This window comes from Eretmochelys imbricata, chromosome 9, assembly GCF_965152235.1.
Source record: "Eretmochelys imbricata isolate rEreImb1 chromosome 9, rEreImb1.hap1, whole genome shotgun sequence".
Classification (NCBI taxonomy): Eukaryota; Metazoa; Chordata; order Testudines; family Cheloniidae; genus Eretmochelys; species Eretmochelys imbricata.
Window position 1 is genome coordinate 24,970,070 of NC_135580.1, and position 23,646 is coordinate 24,993,715.

Here is a 23,646-nt window from a genome sequence, read left to right on the forward strand (position 1 = left end):
CCCCATTGTGAAGGGAATATTCATGACAGATCTATAAACCCCTTTATTTGACAGATTGAGCCTTAACCAAGTCTGTACTAACAGGCCCTGTTATGATGGGATGGATTTTGCAAGGCCCATTTCTAATAAACAAAAGGTTGGAATTTTTCAAAAATGAATTTAATAAAATGGGTTGAACAAATAAAGCCTTGTTTTGAGCTATATCCATCAGCTTTTTAAGAGTTACATTTTATCTTCTCTGGCCATGTCTACACTAGTGAGCTTACAGCGGCACAGCTGTACCGATGCAGCTGCACCGTTGTAAGATCAGTCACGTAACCATTGTGCACCGGCGGGAGAGAGCTCTTCTGTCAACAAAATAAAACCACCTCAACCAGCAGTGGTAGCTCTGTCAGCAGGAGAAGGTCTCCCGCTGACATAGCGCTGTGCACACTACCACTTATGCAAATGAAACTTATGTCGCTCAGTGGAGTGTTTTTTCCGAATCCCAGAGTGACATAAATTTTGCTGACATAAATGGTAGTGTAGACATGGCCTCTGATCCCTGAAAATAATAGTTCCAACTGTTTACATGGTCTTCTCTTGTAGCAGTGGAACAGAGGACTAACTCGTGGTCCAAATACTCATAAGCACTGAAGGGCTGATTTTTTTCTCAGCTACACATGTTTTTCACTTAGCTTGTCTTTTTTAAAATTTGATTAGAGCGCATTTTCATTTTAACTGACTTATAAATATTAATGGGCTGATTAAGCAAAATTGGCTGCTGGAGCTGTTAAGTTCTGAGAAATTTCTGGGGCCTGTTATAAGAAAGGTTATTGTCTGTTCTGAGGGCTATCACTGCTAGCATTCTGTAGTAAATTCCCCTTGAAGACCTGTCTTGATAGGCTTGCTCCTGCTGCTCTTGAAAACCCACACTGCCTTCAACTGGAGCAGGATTGGACTCTGAATCCTAACACAAGTGGGTATTTTTCCAGCCGCCAGAATGTCAGTCAGCTGAGGAGCCAGTGTAAAGGGGCCATGGCTTGAAGTTTTTGGAGTCACCTTGACTGACTACTTTTTTCCAGAGGTCAGCTAAGGAGTGGGTGAAAAGGGACAAAAGACACAAAGATTAATCTCCTTCCCCATCCCAATCAAGCTGCTTGGGGGAGGTGGAATCCCCGTCTTTACAGCAGACAGGAAATTGAGGTGTGAATTAGTATAGTCTGGAGGGTTAAACTGTGGCTGTTGTGTGCTGTGATAGGTTCTTGGGTGCCTAGATATCTTGGAGATGGGCACATTTCTTTTTGTTTAATAGAGAGAGAAGGTATGAGGTAATATAGACACCTTTCTATTATCTATAATTGTATTCTGTTTCATTTTGCAGGGTAATTGTCTTTGATGCTGAGCAGGAAGTCTTGTTACAATGAGTTATTGGAGCCTGGATAAGAAAAGTTGTCTGCAGTACTGCAGACATTTTTTAGTGGACAATGGTGTATTTCATGGTAAGCTACATGTTTTCTTTTCATTTCTTACTTCACTCGGATGCAACTGAAATTTTATAGTGGCATATAACTAGGTAATAATGATCTTCTTGTAGATAAAAGTAGATTTAGTAATGGTTTTTAATGTTTTGGAGTTACAATTTTTACTTGGCAAGATAACAGAGCATATTAGTTTGTTATGGAAGTGCTTATTGAGGCATACAAATATACCGCTTTAATTACAATTTACTATAATAAAAATGTATTGATTCATGGTGTAGGCCAGGGGTATGATGTAAACATATCAGGGAAAATTCTGCTTTTATACTACTGATGATGACCAGAAATACTGGAGAAAATCCTGCTATTTACAATTTTCCCCTTGCTTTGGGCACAGTCATATTCTGTGTCTTTTATGTTTAAGACAAACAGTCATATTCCGTACTGAGTGTTTCCATTGACTTCCATGGTGTTGCACCCAGTTATATCAGGGTTGAATTTGGGCCAAAATCTCCAAGATCACTTAAGCACTATTAAACTGCAAGCTCCCTGGTGAAGTGGCTGTTCAACAGGCAGTACTTCTGTCAGTCCTTGATGGAGATGTAGTTTCCATTTGTGCTGAAAGAGAACTGTGTGGGAAGTGGGAGGAGGATTTCTGGCTGGTGTAGCTGGCCAGGTCTAGATTAAAGCTGTGTTCCTTAGGTAGGCAGCTTTGTATCTGGCCAAGAGGCTTGTGAGGAGCCCTGTTTTGAATAATGTGCTTTTAATTTCTTGTCAATTCATATGACTGTCTATTTTAATGAGTATTGGAGACATTCAAGGTAACTGCTTTGACTAGCTGAATCTACAGTCCAGAGTTTTTTAAAGCAATAATCATAAACTTTTCATTTAAGTCTTTTTGTTAATGTCAATATTTTTCCCAGTTCATCTTGCATTTTCCCATTTGTCTCTCAATATGGATAGCATGTGCCTGAATGGATGAGGTGCAGCAGGTTGCTTAGTATATAGTGCTCAGCTACAGAAGGGATAGAGACTGCCTAAGGGCCTGCTTATGCTGCAACTCTTAACTAAGTTTGTAACTGGTTAGTGACATGGCTGTATCTGCGCACAACATAGTTAATACTCAGTAAGCATGGCAGCTAACACTGTGTCACCCTTTTCAGAGACTAGGCTGACATATAGTTGTCCTCCTGTAACTGGTTTGGCATGCAGCTTTTGTATATTATTTCCATGATACCCCCACCACCATACACATGCCACCCAGGCCAGTCATCCTTCCTCCCAGCTCTTGGTGTATCCTAGAGTGCACTGAACCCATGTGATGATGGTGCCACTCTGTGTTCATGTACTCCAGGTACTATATTCCCCTGCTGAAACACTGGAGATAGTTGCCCAATTTTTTCCAGAATGCACCAATACAAACAGTTGAGCATAGCGGCAGGTGTGAATGCACGCACATGGCTATGCTACGAATAAGGTTTCTGTGAGGACACAACTCAGTTGTGTATTTTGTAACTACGTTAGGTGAGTGTCATGAAATAGTTCCAAAACACTGTATTGGTAGTTCAGACAGGGCCATAGTTGGGATCATGCTCAAGGCTGTTCACCACCTAACAGTAGTAAAACATGTTTTTGTGATATGTTCAAAGTGAGCCATAGTCACTGCTCTATTTCATCTCTGCAGCCCCATGGACATCACTGGGGTTGGACAGGTGCAGCTGATGGCTGAATATTGCCCCAGTACATGAAACAACATACCTAGTGTGGACTCATACCACTCCTGTGATGATGGTCTAACACACTGCAATATATTTATGATAAGATGTAAGGCCTGATTCTCCTCTCACTTACAGTTGGGCAAAACAGGAGTAATAATACTGGAATCAGTGGTTCTGATTCTGAGTGTCATTGTTGCTGGGCCATAGGAACCCCAACCGCTCTTGTGTTCCCCATGGTTTAAGTTAAATGTGGACCATAGGAAACAGAGATGCTGGCTCACAGGACACTGGCCATGCGCACCTCTCTGCCTGGAACATCTCCTCCTATCACCTCCTTCCCCCTTACATATTCCCTATGGCAGAGGCTGGGAAGGGGAGTGAAGCAGGGTCCTTATGTTAACTGTATACTAGCCAGAGGAGGCCATCTGTCTTAGGGGTGTTCCCCAAAGGCAGTGTCCATCAGCTTTCCAACCCCTGTGCCCCACAAGAGTGGTGTCCTTGGGGATCACAGTGGAGAATCAGGCCCAGTGTCTTATGCTATTGGTGTAATTTAGGCAACAACCAGACCCATAATCTTACAGCAGTGATGCTGCAGTCATCTAGGCAATTGCTGTGGAAAACTGGAGTCTGTATGGTTTTTTTAAATTAGATATGCTATTTTAATCACTAAGTGCAGCAGGACTAAGCAAGGTGAGGAAGTGTTCTCCACTTACAAAAGGGGCACAGGGTAACCAATTCCTTACAGAGTGGTGCAAGGTTATTCTCTGTAGGAAAATATTTGAAAGCACATAATTTGATGGAACCTGGTGGATTCCAAAGTAAAACCTTCACCCTTCAGAATTAACTTTTACCTCCGACTCAGAAAGTTATCTTGTTATACCAATAAATTAAAAACCAGAAGGATCTTATTAAAGGGGGAAAGGCAAAATTTACACACATTTATTGTGAATACAGAAAGAATCATAGTAAGCAGTTAGTTACAGCTATAACATTCCATTCAATTTCATATTTATTCACACATTCATTCATACACACACACACACACACAGGTTCTGCAAGGTTGTTATCATAGTTACCAGCCTTAGAGTTGCTCATGGCAAGCCACTGGCCAGGTGGCCTGGACATGAGGAGGGAACAGGGCCTTGTCAGATGCTTATCTGATGCTCCTGGAAGTTGGTTTGCAGAATCAGACCCCAAAGTTCTCACTTTCTAGAGTCCATTTTTATAGGAATTTCTTCCTATGCCAGTCTATGGCAATTGCTTCATCATGCTGTTGCTGAATCAATCAGCAGATGGTTCACATTCCTGATGGCTCTGTGCTGCCAGATGTTATCTTGTTCTTTGGTTCTCCCATTCTTGAGGCTGTTGGGTGGATTCCAGTCTGCCCTCCGGGGGTCCTCTGGTTATTTCCACTTGACGCCTTCTTCAGCCGATGGACACTGGATTCTTAGGCTGGCACCTCCCTGATCATTCAGTTATTATCCACACCAAGCATCCATCCACATACATCCTCTATCTCTATTTTAATCACAATTGTTAACAAAGTGAGATGAATACAACAAAAGGGCGGGGAGTCTCTGGGTGCTGTTTCTGTTGTTACAGAGTATTGCTTTGAGTCTCTCTCTGTGTGAGTAGTTGTTGTTACAAAGAATTGCTTTGAGAGCAGGCTCTGTCTTAGAATGTACTAACACAATTAGCAGCTTGCAAGTTTCACACATAGAGGGAGAGAAACAGTACCAAAAACCAAGAGACCTCTTAATTAGTAATACCCTGGAATTTAAACTATGGAGAATCAAACTCATTTGTGATTTTAATACAGAACTTCTTTAATATGATCCAACAATCTCTGGAGTTATGGTTTAGTATATCAAGAGGACAGGGATGAACTTCATCAGCAACAGAAAAATCTCTGTGTATCCCTCTTCTCTTCTAACACTGGTGCAAAATTATGGGTGTTTCTTTCAGGGCTGGCTATTAGTAAAAGTGAAGTAGATGATTGATTAGGGCCCTGCCATTTTGGGTTTTGTGCAAGCTTTGTGATTCATGAGCTGGCTCTTCTGAAGTAAGAGCTGGCTGGGAGACAACGCATAAACTGATCCCCTCCCTCCAGCAGTTTGGGCTCCTGCTGTTGCTTGGTTGCTGCCAGTCATAAAGTTGATCCTGCTTATTATGATCATAGTAAAACTTATATTTAATATAAGGGTCTAATTTAAACCAGCCAAAGCAGAGAGATTCAAGAGTTATGGCTGTCACCTTCTGTATCTGTACTCATGAAATCCTTGCCCTGTTGAAGTCAATGGCAAAACTCCTACTGACTTTAATGCAGCCAGGATTTCACACATTGTATCTATGTAGTGCAGGAAGTTCACAAGGGTTTTTGTGGAACTATGTGTAGTCAATGTGCTAAAATAACGTTTGTGCTAAAATTTGCAGTGCTAAGTTTTGTGCTGAGTTACTTGAGTTTGCACATATGTCACTTAATGCAGGATTTGGCTTGAAATACTGCACAAGATTTTGCTAGTGTCACTGCCTCTTACTATATAATATATATTTCTTTGGCAGCTTTAGCTGTTTAAATGTTAGACAGGTACACAAGGGGGCAGTAGAGGACTTAATATAAAGTTGCATTCTTTTAATAAATTTAAACGTACAAAATATCTAAAAGATTGTACATCTTTAAACAATGAAGTGTGTTTTTGGAAATAATAGGGACTCAGAAGCTTACAGTTATCAAAGTGCATCAGAATTATGTAACTATTAACATAGTCATTTTTAAAAGTTTTTTTGGATATCAAATAAGCATTTCAGTTTCCAGCTTCTAAATAGACTCATAGACTTTCAGGCCAGAAGGGACCATTGTGATCATCTAGTCTGACCTCCTGCACACTTGCAGGCTGCAGAATCTCACCCACCCACTCCTGTAATAGACCCATAACCTCTGGCTGAGTTACTGATGTCCTCAAATTATGATTTAAAGACTTCAAGTTACAGAGAATCCACTATTTACTTTAGTTTAAACCAGCAAGTGACCCATGCCCCATGCTGCAGAGGAAGGCAAAAAAACCCAACCCCAGGGTCTCTGCCAATCTGACCTGGGGGAAAATTCCTTCCCGACACCAGATATGGCGGTCAGTTGAACCCTGACCACGTCAGCAAGATCCACCAGCCAAACACCTGGGAAAGAATTCTCTGTAGTACCTCAGAGCCCTCCCCATCTAATGCCCCTATCATGTCATTGTAGGCAACCTCATCATACCATCCCCTCCATAAACTTATCAAGCTCAAAGTCACACCATTAAAAAAAATGCCTCAGAAATGTTTCCTCCTTTTCCCCGAAATAAGGAATTCCCTTCCTCCGTTCTCCCTGCAGCTTCCACAAAAGTTACATTGGCCCAAGGTTGAGTATGGGCAATATTCAGTCCTTCCCCAGTTCTAAGTTTAAGGTCTGATATTGTGTGACCATGCAGCGTGCTACAAACTGGAGTTTTATTCTATTCAAAAGAAGCTTTCCACTTGCTTCTAGCTCTGTCAGATCCTGAAATATTAGACTTTAAAGTTATGGCCTTTTTATGTCTAGAAAAGCTACTTTTAGATATTTAAAATTTATTAATTTTAATTTTCCATTCCCTGCAAGTATGTCCAGTTAAACTTGCTAGGCACTGAGGCTGTACAGACGGAGGGATATGAAAAATATATATTTTAAAACATTTTAAAAAAATTGTATGTGAGAGACAATGTAACTGTAATTATTCCTTACAAACCTAAAGAAGGTCTTCTGTACAATATAGTGTGGAGACTGTTCAAAGATAATTTTTTTTTAAAAAAGGAACTTCTGAGATTCTGCCACAAATGTAAATTACAGTGTTTCCTGCAGAGGGGGAAAAAGTTCCTCTTTTCATTGTAAGCTAACTTGAGTTAAGAACCCACCTTTTTAGTTCAAGTGACTTGCCTGTGGTTACAGAGGAAGTCTGTAGCAGAGCAGAGTTGAACCCCAGTCTCTGGCTAGGTTTTCTCAGGTAGAATTGTTGAGTCATAAAAAGGACATTTAAACAGTCTGTTGACAAATTTGGCTCCTCCTGGCACACCTGGAATACACTTTGCATTCACACACACAAGGGCTCCCAGTGGTACACATATGGTCACACAAGCATTTGGAATAGAGTTGCTTTGAGCACAGCTGCTGATTGTTGCACTAGCAGTGTAGACTGCAAGCATGGTATAATAACCCCATTGATTAAAGTAGTACTCTCAGTACTTCCCTGCAGTGAGTGGCCTGAGTGGTCTACTTTCAGCACTCCACAGCACAGGTGTCAAGTTTGCCAAAGACACCTCTGCTAACACCCTTGTACATACTGTAGAGCTCACTGTGCACTATTTTACAACATTGCCCTGCATTTAACTCCTTTAGCATCAGCCAGGCCTCAGGAACAGGTGTCCGTATTCTGTGACCACAGCAATTTTATACCCATGTTATTTGCTTTAGCTTAAACTCTTTGTAAATATTTGGAACTGAATAGTGTTTGTGCATATAAAATGCTATATCTAGTTTTAGAGCTTTTAACCCTTGGCTACTGAGTAGGATGCATCATGAGTTAATACAGTGTATGAACTAATTGGATTAATTAAAATAATTACAGGTGGCCTGTAATAACTGAGGACACCAGGATAGTAGTTTTTAAAATAAGCTCTTTAATTTAACTTTATACATAAAAAATCCCACTATAGTCCAACTCCTTGAGTGCTTATACAGCCAAAATTCCCATGGGCCAAATTCTTCCCTGACTTGTATCCCATGCAATCACAATGCCTGCAATGTACGAATAAGATGTAAAGTAAATGGAGCTCCAACTGGGGTGTAAATAGAATGGAGTTCAGAAGATCTAAATTTCCTGGCACTTACTGTTGTTGGTAATTGTAACCAAGGAAAGGATTTGACTTAGTGAGAATTTGGCTAAAGTAGGGGTTCTCAAACTTCATTGCACTGCGAGCCCCTTCTGAAACAAAAATTACTACACGACCCAGGACGTGGGACTGAAGCCTGAATTCACCCAAGTCCCACCACATTAGCCCATCTCGAGGGCCAGTTTCAGTCCTGCTGTGACTCCTTTAGGCCAAATTCTACTCAGTCACTCAGTCACACTGGTATAAACTGCACTGATTACAGTGGAGTTACAGCAGGGATAATTTACCCATAATATTTCCAATAAATATAAATATTAAAATCTAATGCAGTCTGTATGACTGGCCTGAGTCCAAGGAGTCGGCCTCTTCCTGAGAACTGCAGTGCAGTCTAAAGTAAAGACCTTTTCTTTGAGCAGATGCAGGGCTACAGGGCTGCTTTATTATGATTCTCTAGTAAGATCTGTTAGCAGGCAAAGTTTTTTATTGCTTGTCACATTTACCAGGAATCTGTCCCAGACAGTGTAGGGAGCAGTCCTGCACTGGCTGGGAGAGGCAGGAGGTGAGTTAATAGGTCTGTTTCTCCTCTGGAGTCTATGGGCTGGTTCCTCAGCTGGTGTAAATTAGTATAGCTACACAGAAGGTAATGGGGCTACCTGCTATACACCAGCTGAGGCCTGGCACTATGATTCTTTGGCTGCTTCCAGGAGCCAACTTCTTGCCCAGCTGCGGTAGAATCAACAGCAACTTGCTCCCTTCACCTGCTCTTGTCCTATTCTTTGCAAGAGACACTTGCAAGGAGGCGAGAAGTATGACTGCTGCTTCAGAGGGAAGGAGCTGGCTCAGGATGAATGGTGCTAAATAAATACAAGATAGTTCTACTTTTATTTTATGTTCTTATGAGTGTTACTTTCTGAAATGATGGCGATATTGCAGAAATCCAAGACACCTGTAAAATGAAGGCAGGTATTATCACGATGATCTGTATTAAATAATAAATAAAAAGTAAGGCAAATCCTGCAAAATATTTCTTAGTCTTTGCTCTATCAAAACTCCCAACAGACTGAGGGCAGGTTGACACTTAAAATCCTGCACTGATGCAGCTGTACCACTGTAGCTTGTAAGTGAAGATGCTCCTATGCTGCAGAGAGAGCTTGTCCATCTCCCAGAGAGACGATAGCTATGTCGGTGGGAGAAGCTTTGCCATCGACATAGTGCTGTCTATATGGGGGTTAGGTTGATATAACTATGTTGCTCAGGGGTGTGGATTTTTCACACCCTTGAGCAACATAATTATACTGATATAGGTCGTTAGTAGAGTAGACCTGGCCTGAATAAGGATGAAAGAATTTGGCATAATAACAATAATTTAAACACATTGCTTTTCATGCAAGGATTTAAAAGCATGTATTGGATTTCTGTCTGTATATAAAGGCATAGCCCAGGACAGATACAGAGTAGAAATAATGTCCAAAATAAAGGAAAGAAGGGAAAGGGTTAATCAATTGCTTTCACTCTTATAGGGCATGATCAAAAGGCTGCTGAAGTCAATGGGGATCATTCAGTATGTTTTACATCAGGCATCTAAAGAGCAAAAAAAAGGTATTCATTCATATAAAGAAAGTTACTTTTGTATTAGAGAGAAGCATGAAAAGTCTTGCAGCCAAAAGGCTGCCGTCGGCAAGACTTGAAGGTCCTTTTGCATGGTGGCAGTGATGAGAATATAAAGCAAAACTTGTGTAATTATTATAGCAGTGTCTGGCAAGAAAAGCTTTTGCCTTTTCATCCCAAGAGCCCACTAACACCTAGCCCCAGATATAGTGAATGCTTGCCTGAGGTGGCTTATGTAAGGCCATGTCTACACTTACCAGTAGATTGGCACTGCTGCAATCCATGCAGCGAGTATCAATTTAGTGGGTCTGGTGAAGACACGCTAAATCAATGGGAGAGCACTCTCCCATCGATTTGTATATTCCACCTCCAAGTGTAAGGGAGATCTGCAGGAGACGCTCTCCCGTTGACACAGCACAGCGTAGCCACGGTGGTAAGTGGATCTGACTACGTCAACTTCAGTTACGTTATTCATGTAACTGAAGTTGCGTAAGTTAGATCGATTTGTCGTGGTAGTTTAGACCAGCCCTAAGTCTCGTAAGTCATGTGAATATATTATATGAATACTGAAGTAGAGAGGAAGTTTGTTGAAGAAAAGAGTAATTGTAGAGTTTCCCCTGGGCTAGGCAATGAGACTCAGCACCATTTTCATTACAGGTCTGTATATATCTAGCCCTATGATCTCCCACTAATTTAAGTTATTGTCTTGTATTGATGGAGGATGAGATCCCTGTGTATTCTTATTTATTTTCCACCTTTCTTTGTAGTAGATGTTATAATACACCTGACTTTATGAACTTTTATGAAAGAACTGAAAGCAAATATCCACTATTGTTCTAAAGGTTGAATTACAATTCAGATTAATTTATTGAAATCCTTATTCATTTAGAAATCCAATATCTTCTGGTCTGGAGGACCCAAATTTGCTAGAGATGATAATTATCATGAGATCTCCATGTTTGTGAGCAAAGCAAGAAATGTTTGCAAATCACTGAACAATTATATAATCCCTTGCATAACTATGTGCATATCTGTTTTTTGTCATTTGAGCAGTGCCAATGTTTACTGAAGTTAATGCTTTAGTTTTGGTGTGTGGATTAAACATTTGCTAACTTGTGCATCCCTTTAATAAAAGCCTATTCAAAGGTAACATCACTTTTTCCTGCGTTGGTTTTCTTGCCTTTAGGTGCTTCTAGTTCTAGTTGAAGAATATTAGTAACTTTCTTGTAAAAAAGCATCTCAAGCATCCACATTATAATATTTTTCAGCTGTGTATTACAATTGATACCAACATTGTAGGAAAGACTTATTCAGTTTTTAAGAAGACATTTCCTAAGGTAATCACAGCAAATCTGGAAGAGCGAAGTTTTGATGTGTGAGCACAGTCTCCTCCAAATGCATAAATAAGCGCTGCCGTGCAGTGATAGAAGTGAAGACTGAATCATGGAAAAGAATAGAGAATGGATAAATATGGTGCTTAATATTTTTATGTCTCTGACTTGGTGACGGCTGGGTCACAGAAACCCCTTTGGGACTGCCACCTGATGTGCCTAGACTACCTCTGAGCCTGTTTTCCCTGCCAGCTTGGGACTTCAGTCCCTTGACTGGTTTCAGCCAGACACACTTGCCTGCTGAAAACATAGATCCAAATCTGAATCACATCCCTCACAAGCTGCAGGCTTAACTGACAACAGGTTAAGAAGTGGTCCTGTCTCCAGCACGCAGATACCCAGCTCCCAATGGGGTCCAAACCCCAAATAAATCCGTTTTACCCTGTATAAAGCTCTTGTTCCAGCTCAGATGGTAGATAGGGGATTTCTCATGACTGCAGCCTCCTTTTTTCTCTTCCGCCCCCTTATATATCTTTTGCACAAGGCGGGAATCCTTTTTCCCTCTCTGGGTTCCCACCCCTCCTTCTAAACGGAAAAGCAACAGGTTAAAGATGTATTCCAGTACCAGGTGACATGATCACATGTCACTGTAAGACTTCATTACCCACTTGCCAGCACACAGGTATACAGGAAGACTTACAAGTAAACAGAGCCATCTGCAGTCAATTGTCCTAGTTGATGGGAGCCGTCAAGATTCCAAACCACCATTAAGGGCCCACACTGTGCATAATTACAATAGGACCTCTGAGTTATATTTCACATTTCTAGTGTCAGATACAAGAGTGATACATTTATACAAATAGCATGAACACACTCGGTAGATTATAAGCTTTGTAATGATACCTCACAAGATGCCTTTTGCATGAAGCATATTCCAGTTACATTATATTCACACTCATTAGCATATTTTCATAAAATCATATGGAGTGCAATGTCACAGACTTATTTATATGTAAGAAGTTCAGTCAGTTATTGTGTACAGTGTACCCCATCTGATGGTATCGTCCCTAGCTTCTGCTTGCCAGAAGCTGGAAATGGGCGACGGGATGGATCACTTGATGATTACTTGTCCTGTTGATTCCCTCTGAAGCACCTGGAATTGGCCACTGTCAGAAGACAGGATACTGGGCTAGATGGACCTTTGGTCTAACCCAGTATGGTCGTTCTTATGTTCTGATAATCTCAGATCTCTTCATAAATCAAATGAAAATAAACATGCAAACTGAATTCAATTTAGAAAGGTATCATCAAATAAAAATGCCATAAGAGTATGCAATTAGAGTACTGTTCCTATGTATTATTTACTGAGTGCTGACAGTGTGCTTCGTGTTGTACAAAACAGAATGAAAGACACAGTCCCTGCCCCTAGAAGTTTACAATTTAAATAGACAGACAAAACCACACAGCCAACCTCTGGAACTCGTTGGCAGGGGATGTTGTGAAGGCTAAAACTATAACAGGGTTCAAAAAAGAATTAGATAAGTTCATGGAGGATAGGTCCATCAATGGCTATTAGCCAAGATGGTCAGGGATGCAAACCCATGCTCTGGGTGTCTCTAGCCTCTGACTGCCAACAGGGACTGGACAACAGGGGATGGATCACTTGATAATTGCCCTGTTCTGTTCTTTCCCTCAGAAGCATCTGGCGCCAGCCACTGTTGAAAGACATGATACTGGGCTAGGTGGACCATGGTCTGACCCAGTATGGCCATTCTTATGTTCTTAACAATTTAGATACAAAGGGTGAAATTCGCTGCACAAACCCAGGAATCAGTATGTTCTGTGCAGGAAAATAAGTGGGAGCTGGGGGATGATTTTAATGTATCAGACCAATGGCCTGACTATGCACCAGTGGCAATGCAGCATCTTAACAACTACTAGTCCTCCTGGTGACCTGCAATTGGATACCTGTTCATTTCCCTTTAGCAGGTGTTTTGGTTAATTGGAACCATGTAAGTGTGAATCCTGTGGTCCCTTCCCTGTTATGCTCCCAACTCTCTTCCATTCCAGTCTGAGGGACCCCCTCCCCCTTTCCACAGATTGCAGATGGTGCAACCCCGGCTGTCCTCCATGTCCCAGCTCCACTTGGACCCCCTCCCCCTCCCCAAGGGGCCATGTGGTGTGTGGCACGCCAGGGGTGAACCCTCAGCAGGGGGTAAATTTTGCCCTAATACAGTGGATGACCCAGAGCATGGTTCTGTCTTGGAGTGGACCAAGGATTTGGGGGATTTTTATTAGATAGGTGTATGAAACTATTTTTTCTTGGCTGGCATATTCTTGGTAGGATTTGGTAGGAAGAAGTGACTATCAAGGAGGGGTTTGAATGAGAACATCATAAAAATAAGAGTATTCTTGAAATTATCTATGGTCTCCAGGGGTGAATCATCCCCCTAAGCCACTAAACTTGTATGTGCAAGAAAGCATTCTTCTTACAAGTCAGGAAGCTAGGTTGCCACCTGATTGGCCTATACAAATGCAGAGTTTGAGGCAGATTGAGACTGAATGAAAATTTGACCCCAATATCTGAAGGGGGGAGGTGATGGGTGCCATAAAGAAGGTGTAAAATGAATAGAGCACCCAGGACCAAATAAAACAGCACTAATCTAACACACAATACAGTTTCAGAGATTGAATGAATAATACACTAAGCCTTGCGGTGGAAAATTAGTTCAAAAAGACAGGAAGAAGCAAGTCTATGGAGAATCCTGAAGTCAGCTCTTCTGCACATGCTAAGGCATAGAAATAATATGCTTGAGATTTTAGTACCAGTGAGCATCTTAACAGAGAGTTTTGTATGTGCTACACACACCCATTAGGAAAAAGATTAAAAACCAGCAGATAATGAACTAACTACTGTGATCCAGCCAGGAGGACACAGGCAGATCAGAATGTTGGGATCCTGGCAACAAAACTATGGCAAGGCTGTTTCTTTAGATGATAAAATGACAGATCCAGGTTTTCCCTGAGGGTGAGTCTTAAAAGAAAATCCTCAGAATTAGTTTGATTCCACATCATAAACCTCAGAAATAGAGATGATGGGTCCAAACTGTGAGATTCAGTTCCAGACCTCGATTATGAGCCCCCAAGAGTTAGTAGAAACATGTTTATTTAGATCTAGGGTTTTGGTTTAGGAGATTTGGATCCTCCTCTTGTTAGATAGGGTGGAGTTGGGTGTGTGAGAGATACCCAGATGGATGCATAGATTAGATAAGAGCTGGGCCTGGATTTCAAACATCTCCAAAAGTCTAGAGGTGTTTGGTTCATGAATTGTGGTTTGGGCCCATCTCTATTTAGAAAGTATTAGAATAATCAACTAAAGTAACCTCTGGAAAGAGATGGAGCAATAGATGCCATGTTAGGAAAACTTACCAAGAGCTATATTTCATCAACATTTGGCTTCAGAAGATTAAATTAGCTGGTACTGAATTCATGACATCCGGAAGATAAAGCACAGTGAACATCTCAGTAGGTGTGAAAATGTAAATCTGTATATCACTCACATACATGTACCAGCATCCCATACACAAAGATAAGAGCAACAAAGAAGGGTAGACTCTTAGATGAACATGGATATTTTTAGATTATACAAAGTATCCTTGCAGTTGCAAATTCTGCCAGGACCTATTCTGTGTGGTACCATTGGCATCAGAAGGCTTGTTCAGGGGGTAGTCAGGGCGGAGTATGTCCCAGTAAAGCTATGGTTTGATTTTACTCATATGGCTCAGTGTAGACATTCAGGCAATTTTTAGGTAAATTCTTAAGTTTGTATATTTTAAGTAATCACGGTTTCTTTGTAGTATTATGTAGTATTTCAGTGTACTCTTTATTATTTTGTGTATTTTCTCTGTATTTACTAGTTAGGAGTTTTGTTTGACATTCATTGAGATACACAATAAGAATATGCTAAATGAATAATAATAATTAATAATTAATAACAGTAAATAATCAGAATAAAGTCTCTTCTTTCCTTGTGAAGGCCCAGTTCTACTACTCTTAATCATGGTGAGGTCTGTATTATTGTGTGAATTATCCTGATAATTTCAGTGGAATTGCTTGCACAGCGAAATATATCTCACCGTGGGTTAGGGAGACAGAATTTGGCCCAAAAGTATCTTCTGTTCAGCTCTCATGGAATGAGTTTGACCATTGTTGTAGCATTTTATAGAATGGCTTCTTATAATACTTCTCTCCAAGCAAGTATCAGATCTCTGATACCAATATTAACCAGGAATAGTTCCATTGAAGCCAGTCAAGTTACCATTCTCCTGTGTAACTGGGAACAGAATCTGAGGGTATGTCTACACAGCCGACGTTAACGTGGCTGTGTAGTTGCGGCTCCAGCCCTGGGATAAAACCACCTCCACAAGGGGAATAGCTACCATCTCTGGGAACACGGCTCCCAACTCTGTAGCACTCTCTGCACTGCCACTTTACAGCCCTGAAACTTGCATTACTCAGGGAGGTGTTTTTTCACACCCTGAGCGAAGAAAGTTTCAACGCTGTAAGTGGCAGTGTGGACAAGGCCTGACCCTCCACCTGTACCTTGATCTGGTATTTTGTAGTACAACAACAAAACATTTTAACACTACTGATAGTGAGAACTCTCAAGAATGGCCTATTACCACAAACTCCACTAATCCTTCAACAGCCATTAAAGCGATTAGTCTGCAAAGGTGATAATCAGCTAAAGTAGAAGACGTAATTAACCGACATCCTAAAACAGAAAAATTCTGTTGCCTAATTTATTTGGCTTTTGTTTGTGACCATACAGGGTTAATCATCATTCTCCCCCACGGGTCCTCCTGTCCTCCCACTTTTAAACACTCCTCACGTCCAGACTGTCAGTGCCACTTTGCAGTTGGACAAAGGAGCTGCTACTAACTGGCACAAGACACCCTGTCCACAGGGAACTAGTGTGTTGCTTCTGGAGTTCTCCCAGTCCTTGCCAGCCTCAGGAGGACAAACTGGGATTGAATATTGAAGTTGAGTCTTCCATGGGGCATACAGCTAAGGGAATAGCCAAATAACAGCTGAATTGGAATTTCTTATCTCTTGACTGAGACTGCGTTTGGGCTAGCAGGGTTAGAACACAGTAGTGGTTAGAAATCTGGTGGCCCGTCTTTACTAGGATTCCCCCTGTTGCTTGCAGTGGAGTAACTGCACCATGGTAAATTTTAAGAAAAAAATCTGGTGAAGGGACTACTCATGAAATAAAAAGAAAAGGAGTACTTGTGGCACCTTAGAGAATAACCAATTTATTTGAGCATGAGCTTTCGTGAGCTACAGCTCACTTCATCAGATACTGATGATGTATCTGATGAAGTGAGCTGTAGCTCACGAAAGCTCATGCTCAAATAAATTGGTTAGTCTCTAAGGTGCCACAAGTACTCCTTTTCTTTTTGCGAATACAGACTAACACGGCTGTTACTCTGAAACCTGTCATGAAATAAAGTGATCCTCAGTAAGAGTGAGGGCATCAGGATCTGGCCCAAGTGATTTTCTGTCAGCTAAGTGTTCGTGTTATGCAGACCAAGAAGTGTATTTCTCATTTAAGCATCTCTTCTGCAGTATTTTTTCATTAGAACTTCATGTTCTGGCATCTAGAGTCTTGGCTGTTTACTGGGCAGGCACACAGAGCACCACTGATTTGCCTAGTCTTCTAGATTTAGGAATGCTAATATTCTGTAATTGCCTAAGTGAAAGAAGACACAATATGTTTAACAAGCAGTGAATTTTCTCTCACCAGGTCTGAAAACAGCTTTTCATTTTTATCATATTAGAGCTGTTTACTTAAGACAATTATTTCCTCTGACTTATCAGAAATTTCAGCCTTTTGTGTAAACTTCATTTCCATAATTGTCATTAATTCTCCTTTTAGTCTCTAATCTGTCCTTTTGTCAGCTCCCTCTCTACTTTCAGACCTCAGTATCAATAGTGATTTGACCGTTATTGGGAGGCTGTAGTGTTAAATCAGTCTTGCTCAAATTATCCTAGCTGGTGCCCTCTCACCCAGTGCAATGCATTAATTCAATTGTATAGGGCTGTCTATAATTTTCACATTATGCCATGATTATTATTATTCGTGACTGGACTTCTAATCTGGAGAAACTGTTGCATTTCATGTGCACTGAACTCAACATGTTTGAAAAGTCACCTCATCAATTAACTTATTTTAAAATTTAGTGTCATCTGTCTCCTTGGAGACTCCAGGACTGGAACTGTCTCAGGAGATGTACAGTTTAGAATTTGCCTCCTGCCTTTGCCTTTTTATGACATTTTTTCTGCCGCCTGTCGAACACAAATGGTTTCACTGAAGCATCTGAAAATGTGATTTTTGTGGGTGAACTTTATAAACAAGAGCTCTGAAACCTTGCATTTAACTGGAGTAATTTAGCTGGTTTGCTTTCATAGTAACATCTTACAGCACTGTGCCTCATTTGGATGTTTCATTCTGTAAGTATAAATATCTTCCTAATGAATAGGGACTATACCTTTCTCACATTTCATTAGCAATATGACCACTGAGGAACTTCACAGTTGCTACTTTGCTCCACGTCATTGGCTACAGTACACTCTGAACATCCTGGTGACATCAGGGATAGAACTTAGATCCCCTGTTTCAAAAGCACACTTGAACTAAAAGTAGGTCTCTACTAATTCTTAAAGAACAAACAACTTGGCATTTCTTGAGTCTCTTCAGAAGAGAACAGTGGTACACATATACACAAGACATCTCATTACCATATTATAATGAAGTCTGTAGGTATCTGCATATGTGTGTATGTTATTTTGCAGGCCAGGAGTAGACCTAATTGTATCCCTTCCACATGGGTCTAACAAGTTGTGTTTAAGTAGTAGCTGAACATTCCATGCATGTTACGCTCAAGCATGTAACATGTCTGCATTGCTTCAGGATTTCTTATCCTTCTCTAATTTTATTAGGAAAAGCTGTTACTAACTGCATTTGCATGATATTAAAATTCTTGTCTGCTTATGTCTGAAATTTCTGGTCACAGAAGTGGAGGCTGTTGCTGATATATCTTGTACTCCAGGGAATCTCTGCATGTCCTGAAGCAACAATGTCAGTTTTTTTCACTAAAGGAGAGATACAGTAGTACGTATGTGTAGAGAATAACAAATTAGAGACACAGCTGGGCTCAAGCTAGTTAAAAACAGATGTTTTAGTAGTCTCCCATTACAAAACCTGGCTCCAATATGAAAAATAGGTTAAATAGTTATGTTTGTAATAACTCTCTTCAGGACTGGATGAACCTAATCCTCCACACACACACACACACCCTCGGTCTAAACGGATATGAGCCAACAGACACAAAGTACCTCCAGTCTCCAGGCTGTGGAAACTTGCACAAGGCAACACAAGAACATTTTATCAGGGGTTTTATAGTATAAAATGTATAATTGTTTTGTTTGCTGGCCTCGGACACTGTTTGGCAAATTTTGGCTCTGTCTCTCTTTAGGAGGATAAAACAAAGCTCAAAATTTCAAGTCAGAAGCTACTTGCTATATTTGAACATCATTAGCCATGGCTGTGTATGGGAGAGTCAGGAGTCTACTGTGTGTGTGTGTGTGAGAGAGAGAGAGAGAGAGAGAGTGAGAGAGTAGAGGAAGGTAGATGTCTCACAAGACTGTGTGCACCTGTGTTTGTGGGGGAGTTGGGGTCTCACAAGGCTGCGTGTGTGTTTGTGAAGGGAAGTTGGGGTCTCTGAAGACTGTGTGTGTAGCACAGAAGAATGGGTGGAGGATTTGGGAGTCCTCCCAAGTTGTTGGCGTGTGGGGAACAGGGGAGGTCCCCAAGGCTGTTGGGTGCAGGAGAGAGTGTCTCCATGACAACTGGCAGGGTTGGGAGCAGGTCTCCACAGATAGAGGTGGAGTTTCTGTTCAAAGGGATGGGGGGAGGCAGGGGAGGCAAACACAGAGGTTCTCTCTGTAATATGACCAGATGTCCCGATTTTATAGGGACAGTCCCAATATTTGGGGCTTTTTCTTATACAGGTGCCTATTACCCCTCACACTCTGTCCCGATTTTTCATCCTTGCTATCTGGGCATCCTAGTTCTCTGCCAGGAGAAGTAGCTGCTGCAGGGAGGGGAGTGGTGGGTAGATGGATTGCCTCTTTCTTACCCCTAGTGGTGCTGCTGGGCAGGCAAAGGAGCTAGGACAGAAGCCGTTGCTCGTAGTTCCTGGAGCAGAGATGCCCATAAATGATTTTTCACTTGCTAGTGTCAAGCTGACCAGCCCATATTATAAACCTGATTTCAAACAAACCAACCCCCTCCTCCCTCCCCCAGCTTTGCAGGTGGCCAGTTAGTTCATGTTAATATATGTGATCAGACCAGCAGATGAAAACTGATCATTTTATGTGAAGGTTCAAAGAGTTCAGCGTGAGCAACTGGAAATGACTTGGATTGCTACTCCATTGTTTTTGTGTCTCCTGGAGCAGATCAGGTACTGAGCTTAGTCCTCAGTTCCCTGAGCCAGCAGGAACAGAGAACATTGTGGAGAGGTGAGAAGGGAGAATGAGAGATGTATTATTCTATTCTTTAAGATCAAGGTGAGGCCTTGTTCAGGAAAGCATTAAAGCATTTGCTTAAGTGCGGTCCTGATATGGATACTTTTGTGAATCGGAGCCTTAGACTCCAGTGCCCCTTGAGGCAGGGGCAGTGTCCTCAGGCCTATTTATTAAAGCACACAGCGCACTGTTGGCGCTAAACAAATAACTTTGAAACATAATACTTACTAACTGATGCTGTGCAGTGACCCTTCTGCCCAACACAGGAGCACCAGACTGCAGACCCATCCAGCCGCAGGCAGCAGGGCTGCTCAGTGCTGGTCTACATTATGTATGACTCCGGCCTTTGCTATTATCTCTCACTTTCAGGAGCACTCAATTCAACCACCCCCGGCCCCACAATTTACTCCAAATTCCTAACCTAAATATTAGAGACAGGGGGGTGAGGTAATATCTTTTATTGAACCAATTTTTGTTGGTGAGAGAGAAGTTGATTCAGTTAAACATATTACGTCATCCACCTTCTCTCTCTAATATCCTGGGACCAACACAGTTACAACTAGACTGCATGACTTAAATATAACTACAGTTAAATTTGTACAGTGCAACCTCCCTCAAAGATTGGGCCAAGATTCCCCAAATGTAATGAGTACAGTTCTGCTCCATCTTTATGAGACAAACACCTACGTTTGTTAGGCAGCCAGTCTTGGAAAGTTTCTTGAGAGATTGCTTAAGACAAAACATACTATATATTTCTTCCATTTCTTCTAACCATTGTGCAACTTCTTGTAATATTTTTTGCTCCAATGGTCTTGGATTTTTGTACTCAAGGAATAGTAACATAACACAATACTTTAGGCTATATTTGTGGAAATGCTGATTATTTTTCATTTTTTACCAGTAAAAATCTTGCCTAATTACTAGAGCACAAGAACTTTACTAAAACATTATTAAATTATTTTCAAAATAGCACATATTTGTTAGGCTTCATTTCGCTGATGGGCAGTGCTATATAATGAGCTTGGTTGAAGCCTTTTTCAAGCCTGAACTTAAGGCTACAGTGCCATAAGTGCCTGATACAGATTGCAGAATTCACATTCTTAATCAATTTCAAATTATAAAGACACCTGAGGAATTAAAACAAAGATCTAATGCAATAATTTGTGCTTGAATTTACAATCTGACTACAGAAACATGTAGAGAGTTCATTCATTCATCTGCCTTTTAAAGAGCCAATTATAATTGAGGTAAACAAATTTATGGGAAGATAGCAATTAAATATGCAATTTTAAATTAATAAATATAAACAATGTATATCAAATTTATGAATTAGCTGCCTCCCCATCTGCCATCAAACACATGCACACCTTTCAGATGTCTGTGAATATCAAATGGTATATCTCTGGATGAAGGCAGGACATTTCACTGCTTCTGGGATCTCTCTTGCATAAGAGGTTTCCAAAAATGCACCAGACCGTTCAATTCTGTTCATGTGTATATCTCTATTCCCTTCTGCCTGTATTTGCCATCTTTCCAAAGAACATCCTCTTCACTTGTCACGTATAGAGTAGAAAAATCAATATAAATCTTTAATCTGATAAAGATGGCAGATTTCTGATGCAGATAATATGAAATTTTATTCATTGCTAGATGACTTTTCATGAAGAGATTGTATTACAGTTTAGGTCAAAATTAGATTAAATTTAGATGAAGTGCTAAAATATTATTGTTTTCTTATTTCATTATTTATTGTAGGAGAGAAAAGTTCTATATATCTGCTCTCCATGCTCGTTAGCAAAATTAGCCTTTGTAACTGTTTCCAGCCACTTTGACAGAGAAAGAGACGAACTGGTGAAGCAGAAAATTAAAATTCTTGTGATGTTGTAATTTCAAGATCTAATAATTAAGCCACAATCTCATTTATTGGTAAATGAATACTTTGCTGTAGAGTGTGCACCATCTTTTTCTCTTTTTCTTGTGCATATTCCTGTTAAGATGTCTTTTTGGTGCTTAAAATTCTTGCCTGTCAAGAAGCAATAGTTTTTGGCAATGAAAATTAATATCCTTATACTAAATATACAACAGAATGTGGTATTTTCGTATTGTTCAGGCACAAAGGGGCAAATCGTAACCCCACAGGGTTTAGGGAGGGGAAGGAAACGTCCCCTCAGTCTGTGGAATGGTATTGGGTCATGCAGCAGCTGCTGCTGTAGCCTCAGATTCTGCAGTCGTCTGCACTACTGCTGTGTTCATCCTTTGCATGGGAATGGATAGATGTTCAGCTGGTAGATCCTATCGGGCGTACTCACCTCCTGTGTCTACCCCTTTGTGTGCTGGGATGGAGGGAGCCGCATCACAGCAGAGTTCTGTGGTGGAGAAACCCTGTAAGGGCTTCCTGCAGCCCATCACCCACCTCACCAGAATTGCACCAGTTCCAGTATGTTCAGGGCCTTCGGTGATCATAGAGCAGGAAGTAGGTGTAGGATTTATGCTTCTGAAATATTTGTTTAGTTTCATAGAGTGACAATTTACAGCCCAGGGGTGGGTATGTAAGGTGACTCTTTCTAAAGCATCCTTTGCAGCTACCAATCCTAAGCTGCTGTGGCTGTTGGAGAGGCCTCGGCATAATTTAAATAGTCCTGGGGATCCTGTTTAAATTAAGTCAGCCTCTTGGTGTTGCCTAGTGGGCTGCAGTGCTGCCTGAAATCTTTGCCCTCTTGCCACCCTGCTCCTGGCATACCCTCTACAGCAGGACTTATGCAGCCCTCAGTGAGCAGCCTTAAGGATGGCTTCTGCAGTGCCAGTGCCAAAGATCCTTTTCTCAGCAGGAACCAGGATGTTTAGAGCCCCTTTTAATTCTTTTAAGCTACTCCTGCCTTTTTCCCCAATGTATAGGGACTGGAGTAGGGGTGAGTTTCTCACTCAGAGATTTTAAGGCCAGAAAGGATCATTAGGATCATCAGTTCTGATTTCCTGCACAATGAACTATAGCATTTCTCCCAGTATCTTTTAACCTGAGCCTGATAACTTGCTTTCTGAAAGATATACTCTAGTTCAACCACATCTAGCCCAGAAGACATCAAATAATAGAGACTCCACCACATCCCCTGATAGCCTATTCCCATGGTTAATTATTCTGTTTGCCTTATTACTAGTTTGAATTTTTCTAGCCTCAGGATCCTGTCACTGGATCGTTATGCATTTGTCTGCTAGATAACTGAGCCTTCTAGTGTCAGGTATCTTTTTCACTAAGAAGGTTTACATCATGCAGTGCATGCACACAGTAGGTTGCAGGGCTGCTGTACCAGATATGGACTGGCCACTGAGCTTCCTTCTCAGAGAGATACACACTGGATATGACAGGTTTCAGAGTAGCAGCCGTGTTAGTCTGTATTCGCAAAAAGAAAAGGAGTAACTGTGGCACCTTAGAGACTAACAAATTTATTTGAGCATAAGCTTTCGTGAGCTACAGCTCACTTCATCGGATGCATTCAGTGGACTTTTGAGAGTGTGTGGCACAAGCTGTCAGCATAGTCTGTGTGGTATGTAGATTGTAATGGATTTTTTACCTTCAGTCCTTTTGGTATGATGTCCATCTGTTTGCATTTGGAAAGGAAGATGATGTCTGTCTGTATCTGTACGAGTTTTTTCATGAAGTGGATAGATTTCCACTCCATACGGCTAAATTCAGTGCCTTGCATAATGACAGGTTTCAGAGTAGCAGCCGTGTTAGTCTGTATCCCCGAAAAGAAAAGGAGTACTTGTGGCACCTTAGAGACTAACAAATTTATTTGAGCATAAGCTTTCGTGAGCTACAGCTCACTTCATTAGATGCACTGAATGAAGTGAGCTGTAGCTCACGAAAGCTTATGCGCAAATAAATTTGTTAGTCTCTAAGGTGCCATAAGTACTCCTTTTCTTTTTACACTGGATATGTTCACTGTAAGAGCCTTGAATGCTCTGTCAGGTATGACTGAGGTTAGCTTTATAAGGTATGTTACACATAGCACCACCTAGTGGCTAAATAGTATAATGCAC

General features: G+C 41.1%; 1 protein-coding gene across 3 annotated transcripts in view; it reads left to right on the forward strand.

The window, feature by feature from the left end:
* Positions 1–1,402: 1,402 nt before the first annotated feature.
* The window catches only part of PLCH1 (phospholipase C eta 1), a 131,426-nt gene continuing 109,182 nt past the window's right edge, over positions 1,403–23,646 (forward strand). For all 3 annotated transcript variants that reach the window (XM_077826413.1, XM_077826414.1, XM_077826415.1), the window contains exon 1: positions 1,403–1,481. In XM_077826413.1, the coding sequence (XP_077682539.1) occupies positions 1,403–1,481 (79 nt within the window). The remainder of the gene's footprint in view (positions 1,482–23,646) is intronic.